Source organism: Oncorhynchus gorbuscha, linkage group LG01 (assembly GCF_021184085.1).
Source record: "Oncorhynchus gorbuscha isolate QuinsamMale2020 ecotype Even-year linkage group LG01, OgorEven_v1.0, whole genome shotgun sequence".
Lineage (NCBI taxonomy): Eukaryota > Metazoa > Chordata > Actinopteri > Salmoniformes > Salmonidae > Oncorhynchus > Oncorhynchus gorbuscha.
In genome coordinates, this window is record NC_060173.1 from 31313545 (window position 1) to 31328549 (window position 15005).

The 15005-nt window shown below is 44.2% G+C and overlaps 2 protein-coding genes across 3 annotated transcripts in view; both read left to right on the forward strand.

The window, feature by feature from the left end:
• LOC124035948 (kielin cysteine rich BMP regulator) overlaps positions 1-15005 on the forward strand; it is a 51541-nt gene that overhangs the window by 9686 nt on the left and 26850 nt on the right. The window lies entirely within an intron of this gene.
• LOC124035959 lies at positions 754-14944 on the forward strand. Its single transcript, XM_046349951.1, has 4 exons — positions 754-3608; positions 12197-12594; positions 12739-13994; positions 14111-14944. Exons 1-4 carry the CDS (start codon positions 2981-2983, stop codon positions 14301-14303), a joined length of 2475 nt encoding a protein of 824 aa, XP_046205907.1. The 5' UTR covers positions 754-2980; the 3' UTR covers positions 14304-14944.

Sequence of the window (15005 nt, forward strand, 5' to 3'; positions counted from 1 at the left end):
GACATTTAAACTATTCTAGATTAGTGCATTAGACTAGACAAAACTTGACCATACTAGTGGAGTGTGTTGGTGTGATCCTTGTGGCTGCTTGGTTTATCTGACAGGTCAGCAGAACATTTGACAGGCTTGAGGTGGGTCAGAACTCTGACAGGTTTGGACACCACTTTATAGAGTTTTGTGTTTTCTAGAGTTGTGTGTGTCGTAGAGTTTTCTTGTGTCCTGCAGAGCTGTGTGTTTTCTAGAGTTGTGTGTGTCGTAGAGTTTTCTTGTGTCCTGCAGAGCTGTGTGTTTTCTAGAGATGTGTGTGAGTACTGTAGAGCAGCGATTCACAACTTTTTCCTTTCCGGGGAAAGCACTGTCAAAGGACCACCATTAACAGTCGCGATTTTTTAAAATAAAATATCTTAGCGGTCAAATTTGGAGTACATTTTTACAGCGAATGTAACAGATTAAACATGACCCCGCTAAGCCACCCTGCTTCTTGACAGACTGCTTGCTTAACCCGGAAGCCAGCCGCACCAATCTGTCGTACAGCTGGCGACCGAAGTCAGCGTGCATTCGCCCAGCCGGCCGAACCCTCCCCTAACCCAGACGATGCTGGGCCAATTGTGCGCCACCTCATGGGTCTCCCGGTCACGGCCGGCTGCGACACAGCCCGGGACACAAACCCGGATCTGTAGCGACGCCTCTAGCACTGCGAAGCAGTGCCTTAGACCGCTGTGCTACTCTGGAGGCCCCAAGATGGATGTTTGTTAAACAATTTGTGAAATTGTTTATAACATCATTATGTTATTATTTTTGGAAGAAAAACAAATTAAAACAATTGAGGCCCACCTGCAGTACCTCCGCATACCACAAGTTAAAAACCACTGCTGTAGAGTTGTGTTGTAGAGTTGTGTTGTAGAGTTGTGTGTGAGCTGCAGAGCTGTGTTTTCTAGAGTTTTGCTTTGCTGTAGAATTGCATGCTGAGTAGTTTGTTTTGTAGATTTTCCTGAGACGTAAATAGCGTGTAGTGATCTGCTGTGGGGTAGTGCTGTGTTGGTAAACAATCTGGGTTGGGTTTCCCAAAGCCTTCATAGCTAAAGTTGTACTTTTCTCTCAAGGACTGAGACCCAAATTACTCTGAAAGTCAGTTTATGGTCAATCCGAGATCTGCAGTGGCCATATAGCATTTACAGCAATGCGGCCTCTGCAGAAGTCAGAACATTCATACTTCTTGCGCTTCGGGGAGCTGTCATATGCATTCAATAAATTGGTCTGCACCACACCACTCGTAGTGATTCAGATATAATCTCTTTAGCCATCCAGCTAATTACGAGCAACTGCCTAAATGAAAAGACAAAACATGACCTCTTCTGAGATGTTGGAGTCTGTTTCCCAGCACTTGACATAGGAGCTCAGCCAAGATAGCATGAGGGTAAAAGGCTGCACAGTTTTCCCACCTGCATCTCCATCCCAAATCTCACAATTGCCCCCCAGCAAAAAATAGCATAGATTTAGGCTATTGTTTACATGTGTATTTCACACTATGTTGAGGTAACAATCAGAGTATAATGCTTGAGTGTATGTCAACCCCAACACATGTTCATGTCATCGTTATCAATCAACTGCATTACTGTTAAAACCGACTTTGACTGCCACCACCACTTTTTACAAGCCTGAAAAGGGACAACTTCTAAATGTTATGCAGTGAAAACAGCCAGATATATCCAAATGGGATTTTGGTAACCATATACTGGGCCTGTTACAATATATCAATCATGACGGATTTGACAAATATCCACTTTGTTAGATCGGATTTGTTGAATGTGTGCCAATCCAGCATCCTTCTATACCCACTATCTGCTCTCCATTGACCACTTTACCGCATCTATACCCATTATCTCCCCGATCTCTTTCCAGGCGTTCAAACTCATGTTTGTGTTTTTTAAATCCCTACACGAGGTATCATAAAGATGTATTTTATTTGTGAACTTGTTCTTAACAGTGGTGAGAGGAGGACGGCTCATAATAGTGTATGGAACAGTGTGAATGGAATGGCATTAAAGACATGGATACCATGTGTTTGATACAATTCCACTGATTCCACTCCAGCCATTACCAGGGGCCTGTTCTCCCAATTAAGGTGCCACTAACCTCTTGTGGTTCTGATAGCCTTTCATAAAAGTTCTCCATGTTTGTTGTCAAGGAAGTTGTCAAGGAAGTGAGTTTGTGTTTATACAGGATGTACCACCCCCACCAACCATCAACCGATCATTTCAATGCGGCGCTACACGGAGCTATGCAGGGCCCTCCGCATTGTTGCTACATTTGGGAGGTGCACGGTGTCACCGTATGGAGCTCGATTTGGCCTCTGTAATCCTCTGGAAGCTAAGCAATTGCAATCACACCCGCCGTACGGAAACCTCCTGACTGCATTGCTGGATCAAGTACAAATTGTCTTTTAAACAAAGTGCTTCATTCGTTGTCAAAAATACATTTCTCAATTGTTACTCTCTCAGGCCTGGTGCGGCTAGGTTGTTGAGAGAAAAACTCCACTTTATCTAGGTTTTATCGAGGTTTTCTGGAAACTTGCACTGCTTTGTAGTACTTAATGCCTAACATTAGACTAGCATTGTCCTGATGTTTGATGTAGAATGCTGCACTGAGTTAGGGAGGGTTAAAGGCCCTGTGTGTGTGTGTGTGTGTGTGTGTGTGTGTGTGTGTGTGTGTGTGTGTGTGTGTGTGTGTGTGTGTGTGTGTGTGTGTGTGTGTGTGTGTGTGTGTGTGTGTGTGTGTGTGTGTGTGTGTGTGTGTGTGTGTGTGTGTGTGTGTGTAGGCATGCTGGCAGCCCCGTCCAGAGGGCAGCTGTAAAGGTCAGAGTTTGCCTCAGCGTCGCTGGTCCTTCAGCCCCGCCCATGGCCGCTGTGACCACTTCCTGTTCTGCACAGGAAACAGCAACAACAACTTCCTCTCCCTCGAGGCCTGCCAGGAGCAGTGCATGATGGGAGCCTGCTGCTTCCGCCTGCCCAAATGGAGCCCTCTCATTGGCTACGACAGCCAGGGCAATGGTCGCCATGGATACAACACAACCTCCAACCAGGAGCAGAGTGGAAGGGGCCAAAAGGAGGAAGAGGCATGGTTTGGAGAAATAACTGACAAGAGGACATTGGAGGAGGACGGATCTGATCACTTTGGTTACCAGTGGTTCAACCTGACCAGGCCAGACCAGCAGAGAGAAAGAAAGGAGGAGAGAGGGAGAGAGAAAAATGCTAGTGGGTTTGACGGGACAGATGCTGATTTCATCTACAGCTGTGAGTACCTGTCTGTGTCAGCCTGTCAGGCCAGGGTCAGGGACCTGCAGGGAGAGGGAGAGGCTGTGAGTTTCTCCCCCGGCCAGCGCTGCTCTGAGGTGGGTTGCGTCCACGCCTGTGGCTGCCTCTACCATAGCCTGCCACGGAGCTACGGGGAGAGGTTCAGGCATGGCTGTGAAGAGTGTTTGTGTGATCAAAGCGGAGCGGTGCAGTGTGGGTGTAGTCAACTGACACAGCGGAAGGAGATACGAGACCTGACCCTGAAAGAGAGGCGCCAGTACCAACGAGCCATCAGGAGGCTCTATGCACAGCCAGGTACACCTGTGTGCAGCTAAATCCCAACTAGCTAGGTACACCTGTGTACAACTAACTCCCAACCAGCTAGGTACACCTGTGTACAACTAACTCCCAACCAGCTAGGTACACCTATATACAGCTAACTCCCAACTAGCTAGGTACACCTGTGTACAGCTAACTCCCAACTAGCTAGGTACACCTGTGTACAACTAACTCCCAACTAGCTAGGTACACCTGTGTACAGCTAACTCCCAACCAGCTAGGTACACCTGTGTACAACTAACTCCCAACTAGCTATGTACACAATTGTTGCTGTTTTGGCTCTGTACTCCATCACTTTGGATTTGAAGTGATACAATGACTGAGGTTAAAGTGCAGACTGTCAGTTTTAATTTGAGGTTATTTTCATCCATATCTGTACACCGTGTAGAAATTACTGCACTTTTTGTGTCATGATGAGTGATCATGTAACAGGGGAGGTTAGCATATTTGTGGGAGTATGATATTCGTGTGTCTAACTTCGTCACTCATCATTATCCACAATTATTGTAGGATTATTCGTAATCATGGTAGCATCCACATTAATGTAGAAGTGTTTAGAAACATGTTCTATTGTTATTTATAATAAAAGTTACTCCAAAATGACACAATACCATTTATCATTCACTTCTATAGGGCACAAAATAATCTGAAACATGACCAAAACAAAAAGCAAATGGATCCAACAAATTTGTAGAGTTACAAGCTTGATGTGGCTTTGCGTGCTATGAAAATGGGACCAAATACTTAACTTTTTACTTCATTAATACACATGTAAATGAATTTGTGCTAATACTTTTGGTCTAAAAGTAGTTTTTTCTAAACGGTTCAACCGATATGGTTGAAAATACCTTCAAACTAAAGCTGTCAGTCTGCACTTTAACCTCTTAGTCGTGGTATAATTTCAAATCCAAAGTGCCGGAGTACAGAACCAACTACAAAAATTCACTGTCCCAATACCTCAGGATTTCCGTTAACTAGTAATAGCCGGCTTTTGGCCCCCCCAAAAAGAATGAAAAGCCGATTAAACAAAACTGCCGCCAGTCAATTGGCTGGGAGAAAAAACATGTTGCGTTACTAAATAATAATTTTTAGCCTAATCATTGATGGAAATACCAGTCGATGGAAATACATTTAACTGGTCATGTGTAATGCTCCGGGTGTCGTGGGTGTGAAGTCAAATGCAGGAGACAGAGTTCAATGCTGTGCGTCTTTTAATAGCACCAACGCACCACAGGGTGTTCACAAACGTTACGTTCCCAAAACACAGGGAATCGAAAAATACACGACCAGGCACTAACACGTACCTTTACAACAGAGCCGAAGGTTACAATGAAATAATCACGCACAACAACCAGGCGGGCCGGTTGACTAATAAAGACAAACTAATTAACATAAACAGGTGCTACCACTAAACATACAAGGAGGGGGAGGAAAACCAATCAGTGGCAGCTAATAGGCCGGTGACGACGACCGCGGAGCTCCACCCGCCCGGGAAAGGGAAACACCCTCGGTCGAACTCGTGACATCATGCTTATCAGTCTATAGGTTCACTTACATAATTTAGTGGAATTAAATTGGTGCTTGTGTATTTTTGTTAGTCGTTATGTTTTTTATTTATTTTTTATTTCACCTTTATTTAACCAGGTAGGCTAGTTGAGAACAAGTTCTCATTTGCAACTGCGACCTGGCCAAAATAAAGCATAGCAGTGTGAACAGACAACACAGAGTTACACATGGAGTAAACAATTAACAAGTCAATAACACAGTAGAAAAAAATGGGCAGTCTATATACAATGTGTGCAGAAGGCATGAGGAGGTAGGCGAATAATACAAATTTTGCAGATTAACACTGGAGTGATAAATGATCAGATGGTCATGTACAGGTAGAGATATTGGTGTGCAAAAGAGCAGAAAAGTAAATAAATAAAAAACAGTATAAAAACAGTATGGGAATGAGGTAGGTGAAAATGGGTGGGCTATTTACCAATAGACTATGTACAGCTGCAGCGATCGGTTAGCTGCTCGGATAGCTGATGTTTGAAGTTGGTGAGGGAGATAAAAGTCTCCAACTTCAGCGATTTTTGCAGTTCGTTCCAGTCACAGGCAGCAGAGTACTGGAACGAAAGGCGGCCAAATGAGGTGTTGGCTTTAGGGATGATCAGTGAGATACACCTGCTGGAGCGCGTGCTACGGATGGGTGTTGCCATCGTGACCAGTGAACTGAGATAAGGCGGAGCTTTACCTAGCATGGACTTGTAGATGACCTGGAGCCAGTGGGTCTGGCGACGAATATGTAGTGAGGGCCAGCCGACTAGAGCATACAAGTCGCAGTGGTGGGTGGTATAAGGTGCTTTAGTGACAAAACGGATGGCACTGTGATAGACTGCATCCAGTTTGCTGAGTAGAGTGTTGGAAGCTATTTTGTAGATGACGTCGCCGAAGTCGAGGATCGGTAGGATAGTCAGTTTTACTAGGGTAAGCTTGGCGGCGTGAGTGAAGGAGGCTTTGTTGCGGAATAGAAAGCCGACTCTTGATTTGATTTTCGATTGGAGATGTTTGATGTGAGTCTGGAAGGAGAGTTTGCAGTCTAGCCAGACACCTAGGTACTTATAGATGTCCACATATTCAAGGTCGGAACCATCCAGGGTAGTGATGCTAGTCGGGCATGCGGGTGCAGGCAGCGATCGGTTGAAAAGCATGCATTTGGTTTTACTCGCGTTTAAGAGCAGTTGGAGGCCACGGAAGGAGTGCTGTATGGCATTGAAGCTCGTTTGGAGGTTAGATAGCACAATGTCCAATGACGGGCCAAAAGTATATAGAATGGTGTCGTCTGCGTAGAGGTGGATCAGGGAATCGCCCGCAGCAAGAGCAACATCATTAATATATACAGAGAAAAGAGTCGGCCCGAGAATTGAACCCTGTGGCACCCCCATAGAGACTGCCAGAGGACCGGACAGCATGCCCTCCGATTTGACACACTGATGTGTATCACACATGCACAGCATACAGCTACAGAGCCTATTCTGTCAGACAGTGCGAGCTGCTGCTACAGCTCCTCAAAAAGCTAATTTGTTACTGCAAGAGTGAAACATTGTTTTATAAGCCCAATCATTGCGCAACTATTATAAATTCAATCGTATGTTAAAAACTGCTTTGATGGCCACGATTAAAAAGTGCTGCTATTTAAATTTCTCAACTGATAATTGAAGCGCATTTCCAATTCGCTATTCAAGTGCATCGGCAATGGTAGGCAGGCCTCATCACGTCACACACCAACTTACAATGAGCTGGAGGCAGTATGCATTTTGAACACATATACTTCATTGTTTGAAACCTGAACATTTTAATGAATTTAATGAGGCACGTCTTGCTTTGCTTCAAAGTAAAATCTGACCTTAAAAAAATACTTCCATATGCTATTGACACCAGAGCTTATTTGTCTCATGTTCTATTGGTTTTCAAATCAACTTTCTTTCATTGTCCAGTAGCCATAGTCACGATCTTAGCCTTGCTAGTTGTTGCATCTTTAGATCTCCCCTCTTTCTAAATTTCGAACAAATTTTTTCATCTCTCTCACATAAAACCTCTCGCATGTGCAGTGAGATTTTGACGACAGTGTGTTCCCGCTAATTGCATTATGCAAAGAACTTTTGCAACTAAAAACAACAAGGTAACTAATGTAAAATATACTGTGTCTGTAAAATGTATATACTGTAGGTTCAGAACTTTTGTGAAACAACAGAGATAGATGGGAGGGGTTGAGGGTAGCTGAAGAATGAGATTCAAAACAAACAAAATATAAATATTGTAAATACTACTACTAATGTAACGGATGTGAAACGGCTAGCTTAGTTAGCCGTGCGCGCTAAATAGCGTTTCAATCGGTGACGTCACTTGCTCTGAGACCTTGAAGTAGTAGTTCCCCTTGCTCTGCAAGGGCCGCGGCTTTTGTGGAGCGATGGGTAACGATGCTTCGTGGCTGACTGTTGTTGATGTGTGCAGAGGGTCCCTGGTTCGCGCCCAGGTATGGGCGAGGGGACGGTCTAAAGTTATACTGTTACACTAAGATAAATACTGTAAAATGTATATAGTAGGTACAGTAAAAGCCTAAGTGTTGTTGTCCATTAGTTAACTCCAATTAGGGGAGGGGTATATATAATAATATATATATATACAGTTGAAGTCGGAAGTTTACATACACCTTAGCCAAACACATTTCAATTTCACAATTCCTGACATTTAGGTCAGTTAGGATCACCACTTTATTTTAAGAATGTGAAATGTCAGAATAATAGAAGAGAGAATTACTTATTTCAGATTTGATTTATTTCATCACATTCCCAGTGGTTCAGAAGTTTACATACACTCAATTAGTATTTGGTAGCTTTGCCTTTAAATTGTTTAACTTGGTCAAACGTTTCGGGTAGCCTTCCACAAGCTTCCCACAATACGTTGGGTGAATTTTGTCCCATTCCTCCTGACAGAGCTGGTGTAACTGAGTCAGGTGTGTAGGCCTCCTTGCTCGCACAGGCTTTTTCAGTTCTGCCCACAAATTTTCTATAGGATTGAGGTCAGGGCTTTGTGATGGCCACTCCAATACCTTGACTTTGTTGTCCTTACGCCATTTTGCCACAACTTTGGAAGAATGCTTGGGGTCATTATCTATTTGGAAGACCCATTTGTGACCAAGCTTTAAAACCTGTTGGGGATAGGGCTGTCTACTGCCCCCGCTGGAGTAATTGCGTGCCCATAGTAAACATAATTTTTTGCTGTCAAAAGTTGCTAATATATGCAAATAAAAAATATTATTGAATAGAAAACACTCTAAAGCTTCTAAAACCGTTTAAATTATGTCTGTATGTAAAGCAGAACTCTCAGGGCAGTCATTCTCCCAAACTCTCTCTTGTCATCAGAAAAGTTGGCCCAACTTTGACGTCATCGCTCCCACCCTTCCCAAGCACTTACAGGTCTGGGAACAGTCTCTCTGTCTTCAGCGCGATCTCAGCTTTCAATGGGGCTTCTCATTGTGAGAATTGCGTGCTCACGAGAGTTTTGGCGGGCCGAAGGTCACTTTTATGCGCGCTCTGCTCCGGTCCTGTCTTTTTTCCAAGATCGATTATACAATGCATGCGTTTCTGTTCGTCCTCACGATTGCTGTACACCTTTATAACATGTTAAAGCTTGATTATGAAGTTAGTTTGACAGGTTTAATCGACATATAATATGTAAGTTTGACGTTTTGGTGCGCATCCACTTGACTTTTGGCTGTGTTTGAGAACCGAAAGACACAGACTGCAAAACTAAACGCTGTTTTTGGTAAGTATAATTCCTTCCAGGTCTTCTGTGGTAAATTTGGGTTTATGTGGACTCCAAGATAGAGGAGCCATAATGCTACTTTTTGAGCGCCGACTCATAGTATAGCCTAGTGAATGAAACCTGTAACGTTAAAAATAAATGTAACACAGCGATTGCATTCAGAAGAAGTGTATCTAACTATATATATGTAGAACATGCATATTTAGTCAAAGTTTATGATGTGTATTCCTTGTTAGCTGACGTTATCTGCCGGAGCTATCGTCATTTCTCAGGACATTTGAGTAGCATTTTTTGAACGATGCATCATTGTAAACAGAGATTTATGGATATATATATATATATATATATAGCATATTATTGAAAAAAACATAAATGTACTGTGTAACATGTTATATTACTGTCATCTGATGAAGATTTCAAAAGGTTAGTGCATTATTTTTCTTTTAATCCTGCGTTTGTTGATTGCATATTTTTTTTCAACTTGGCTATGCAAATTAGCCGTGTCTTCGGTGGTGGTTTGACATAAATATGTGCTATGTTTTCGCCGTAAAACATTGTAGAAATCTGACTTGCTGGGTAGATAAACAAGGTGTTTATCTTTCATTTGAGCCATTGGACTTGTTAACGTGTGGAGGTTAAATATTTTTAGGAATATTTTTGCGTTCCATGCGCCACCTTCCAGCTGAACGTGTGGGGGGGGGGGGTGTTCCAAAATTGGAACCCTAGTCCCCTTCTGGTTAACTTCCTTACTGATGTCCTAAGATGTTGCTTCAATATATCCACATACTTTTCCTCCCTCGTGATCCCATCTATTTTGTGAAGTGCACCAATCCCTCCTGCAGCAAAGCACCCCCACAACATGATGCTGCCACCCCAGTGCTTCATGGTTGGGATGGTGTTCCACAGCTTGCAGGCCTCCCCTTTTTTCCTCCAAACACAACGATGGTCATTATGGCCAAACAGTTCTATTTTTGTTTCATCAGACAAGAGGACATTTCTCCAAAAAGTACGATCTTTGTCCCCATGTCCAGTTGCAAACCGTAGTCTGGCTTTTTATGGCAGTTTTGGAGCAGTGGCTTCTTCCTTGCTTTCAGGTGATGTTGATATAGGACTCGTTTTACTGTGGGTATAGATACTTTTGTACCTGTTTCCTCCAGAATCTTCACATGGTCCTTTGTTGTTTTTCTGGTATTGATTTGCACTTTTTGCACCAAAGTACGTTCATCTCTGGGAGACAGAACGTGTCTCCTTCCTGAGCAGTATGACGGCTGCGTGGTCCCATGGTGATTATACTTGTGTACTATTGTTTGTACAGATGAACGTGGTACCTTCATGCGTTTGGAAATTGCTCCCAAGGATGAACCAGACTTTGGAGGTCTACAATTTTTTTTCTGAGGTCTTGGCTGATTTCTATTTAATTTTCCCATGATGTCAAGCAAAGAGGCACTGAGTTTGAAGGTAGGCCTTGAAATACATCCACACCTCCAATTGACTCAAATTATGTCAATTAGCCTATCAGAAGCTTCTAAAGCCATGACATAATTTTCTGGAATTTTCCAAGCTGTTTAAAGGCACAGTCAATTTAGTGTATGACCCACTGGCATTGTGATACAGTGAAATAATCTGTCTGTAAACAATTGTTGGAAAATGTGCATGTGTCATGCACAAAGTAGATGTCCTAACCGACTTGCCAGAACTGTAGTTTGTTAACAAGAAATTTGTGGAGTGGTTGAAAAGTGAGTTTTAATGACTCCAACCTAAGTGAATGTAAACTTCCGACTTCAACTGTATATACAATACCAGTCAAAAGTTTGGACACACCTACTCATTCCAGGGTTTTTCTTTATTTTTACTATGTTCTACATTGTAGAATAATGCATGTAACGTACTGCTTTGTGTGCGTTGCTGCACTTAAAATATGAAGAAATAATAGTTTGTCAACATTTTAAGCTAAACGATCTGATCTGTTGCATCAGCCTCATTTCTTTTCATGTAGCCTAGGCCTACTGGTTGCATAATTTTGGGATCTATCGTCCCACAACTGTCCCAGAGTCTGTTTGGAATAGGCTAAACTTTTCTCCTATGGGGGATATTAGATTGACATAGGCTAATGATTTTGCTGATCGTTACCCATCTTGTTGGCTGAGGAAAAGTAAATGTGGCAGTTATTCTAACATCTTCAAAGTGCGCATGCGAATTCGGACACCGCCGTTGCATCTTCTAGCTGCATATTCTGTTAAGATGAATAAACATAAATGTGATTTCTGTCATTCTAAGTATTGTGGGTGGACGCCCTAATCAGGTTAATGTATCAAATGTCCGTTAAATTAAAAGACTGACGGTCAAATGTCCGGCGCCACATCGTCCTAAAGGAAACCCTGGATACCTGTACAGCTAACTCCCTAGCAAGCTAGATACACCTGTACAGCTAACTCCCTAGCTAGCTAGATACACCTGTATAGCTAACTCCCTAGCTAGCTAGATACACCTGTACAGCTAACTACCTAGCTAGCGAGATACACCTGTACAGCTAACTCCCTAGCTAGCTAGATACACCTGTACAGCTAACTACCTAGCTAGTGAGATACACCTGTACAGCTAACTCCCTAGCTAGCGAGATACACCTGTACAGCTAACTCCCTAGCTAGCTAGATACACCTGTACAGCTAACTCCCTAGCAAGCTAGATACACATGTACAGCTAACTCCCTAGCTAGCTAGATACACCTGTATAGCTAACTCCCTAGCTAGCTAGATACACCTGTACAGCTAACTCCCTAGCTAGCTAGGTACACATGTATAGCTAACTCCCTACTAGCTAGGTACACCTGTATAGCGAACTCCCTACTGGTGAGGTACACCTTATATATCTAACTCCCTACTACTCTATTATCCGTTTACAGCTTTAACTTAAAATGCTGGCAGTGAAATGTCCCTAACGGAATCCCTGGTACACCTGTATAGCTAACTCCCTACTAGCCTGGTATACCTTTACAGCTAATGCTAACTCTAAGAACCAGGTACACCTGTACAGCTTACTCTAGTAGCTAGATACACATGTATAGCTAACTCTACTAGCTAGGTACACTTGTACAGCTAACTCTACTAGCTAGGTACTCTGTACAGCTTACTCTACTAGCTAGGTACTCATGTACAGCTAACTATTTACTACCCAAGTGTATAGCTAACTGACATTTGTTCTCTATTATACCTTGGATCAGTCTTGTTTTCATGTTGGATTTTGTGTAGGTGTATGGGATGGTTTCACCAAGCTGAGAGCTGAGTTCTCCCCTCAGGCTGGTGGCCACACCTACTTCCTGCCCTGGCAGCGCTACTTCCTGCGGGTGGTGGAGCAGGAGCTCCAGACTGTGTCATCATGCCAACTGGGTATTCCGTACTTCGAGTGGACGGTCGACTCTGGTGATCTTTTGACCTCAGCTGTCTGGCAGCCCGAGATGTTTGGAGGGGACGGAGAGAGAGAGAGGAATGGCGAGAGGAAAAGGGATGAAGAGAGGGATAGAGCGAGTGAGGGGGATGGAGAGCAAGAGAGCAACTATGTCTCAGGCTGTGTCCCCCACCACTCCTTCCAGGGCTTGTCTGCACGGTTCCACTGGTCCCCCTGTCTACGACGGAGCTTCAACACCTCGGTTAGCCTCATGATTTTACAATTTTCCTCATGTTTTGAAGCTGTATACACTATGAAATGATTACTGTATGTCATTGCTAAAGGTCAATAAAGTGATCTTTATTTGTCTGTCATGTTTTCCTCTGACGTTGTCCCTTGGTCTCAGCAGGTGTCTGTGCCTGACGCGGTGAGCGTCCAGAAGCTACTGTCCCAGGGAAACTTCCTGTTGTTCTCCCAGGCTCTGCAGGGGCTGTCTGGGCTATTTAGGCTCTGGGTGGGGGGCCACATGGCTTCTCCTCTGGCCGCCTATGACCCCCTCTACCTCTCACACGCCGCTTTCATCGACAAGCTCTGGACACACTGGCAGGACAGGCACAGAGACGTGCACACTCATGAAGAAGCGCATGGGCACACTCACCTACACACCAAGTACCCTGTGAAGCAGCGTCTCGTCAAGATGAAGCCGTTCGGCATTGCTCCTGATGATGTGATGTCTTCACGGGAACAGCTGTGTGTGGTGTATGTACCCATAACCCTCGGAGCTCCCTGCAATGTGACATCATCACTCCTTGCCGAAAGAGGGAAGGGCCGCCACAGAGGAGCGAAAGACACTGCCAGCTATCACAGAAGGAGACAAGATGCACAAAACAACCATAAACACAGCACCTATGATTACAATGCACAAGGCTATGATGGCTTTGACCACAGTGGTTACAATCGCAATGGATATGACAGACAAGGTTTCAACCGCATGGGCTGGGACCTGCTTGGTTACAGTAAGGATGGTTTGGACCGTGACCACATCGACAGAGAGGGCTATGACATTTCTGGATACAACCGCTATGGGTTTAACCGCCACAATGTTACATGGTTCGGGATGCGCTGGGATGGATTGTTTATGAGGGAGGAGGAGAGAGAAGAGGAGACTCAGGGGGAGAAAGAGAAGGAGAGTGAGGTGAGAGAGGAGAGTAGAGAGGAGGAGGAGAGAGAAAGAAAGAAGGTTATGTCAGAGCTCTTTAGCGACAGTGGCTACAGTGTTTATGGTTTCGACCCCTTTGGTTTGGACCGGGGTGGTTTTGATGCATTTGGATTTCGACCAGACGGATACGATAAGGACAGCTGTAACTGGTTCTACAACGGACCGCACTACCTACGGTTCTACTACCACACCCAACAGCAGCTAATTTCAACCAATCAACACACTCTGAACCACATTACAAGAACCTGCTCTCCAATCACAGCCCTGCCTCAGCACTGGCCTTTGCAGGATTGGATGGCTCTGGATCAAGAGGAGAGCCAAGCCCTGATTGCTCAGCTGGAGCGGGAGTGGGCGGGACAGAAGCATTCTGATGACTACTACACCCACAAGGTGATGTCACAGAGGGGACGGGGCATTTGGCTGCCAATCACCCCAGACAGCAGGTAACCATCAGTCAATTAGAGAGGGGGTGTAAACAGTAGCCAGTGAGTCGTGAATATATCTCTTTAGAGTAGAAGTTGTTATTGTATCTTCTCATTGGTTTGTGTGTGTGTTGTAGGTTTTGTTTTGAACTACACTGGTTTTCCGGTTGTCCTCTTGGCTCTGCCCCCATGACATGCCCTGACCTCTGCCGTGAAGCACGTTGTCTTGGTAACCCGATGGCTGAGTGTCGTTTGCGGAACTGTGGCTCCTGCTTTACTGAGTGGCTTGACGCAACCACCGGAGCGTACGTCATCTGCCAGGGCTGGTAACCAGTGCTGACCGGCGCCCATGTCATTCAGCGTAGTGGAAGATGACTAGAAAATGCTTTTTTATCATGAAAAACGAATGCATTTCGACTTCAGAGCTTTCATTACCAACGCTGGTTACCAAGTCTGGAGATAGGACACTTTTCTCTTTCTGGAATACACTTTGATGATGGGTTGGAATGAAAGTCTGCACACCCTGTAGCACTTCCTTTGAATATTTAACTGAAGTAGGAGATATTTAGACATTATGAGGTGTAATCAATGTACCACACTGTATTAGATAAAGGGAGTGAATGTTTCTAGTGTTCTTTGTTGCTGCTTTTACTCTTCACATGATATTCACCACACACACACACACACACACACCCTGGCATTTGTAAAATGTGTCTTTGTTCTGTCATGTTCCCTATAGAAATGAAAAGGTTACTTACTTTTAAAGCAAGTTCCATCTCCACACACACATATACACACAGTAGGCCGGTATATGTCGAATGGGTCTCTGTTCTGTCATGTTCCCTATAGAAACGACCCTGTTGGAATGTACTGTAAACATGATATTAAGCATTCAATCTCTCTCTCTCTTTCTCTCTCTCTCTCTCTCTCTCTCTCTCTCTCTCTCTCTCTCTCTCTCTCTCTCTCTCTCTCTCTCTCTCTCTCTCTCTCTCTCTCTCTCTCTCCCCCTCTATCTCTCTCCCCCTCTATCTC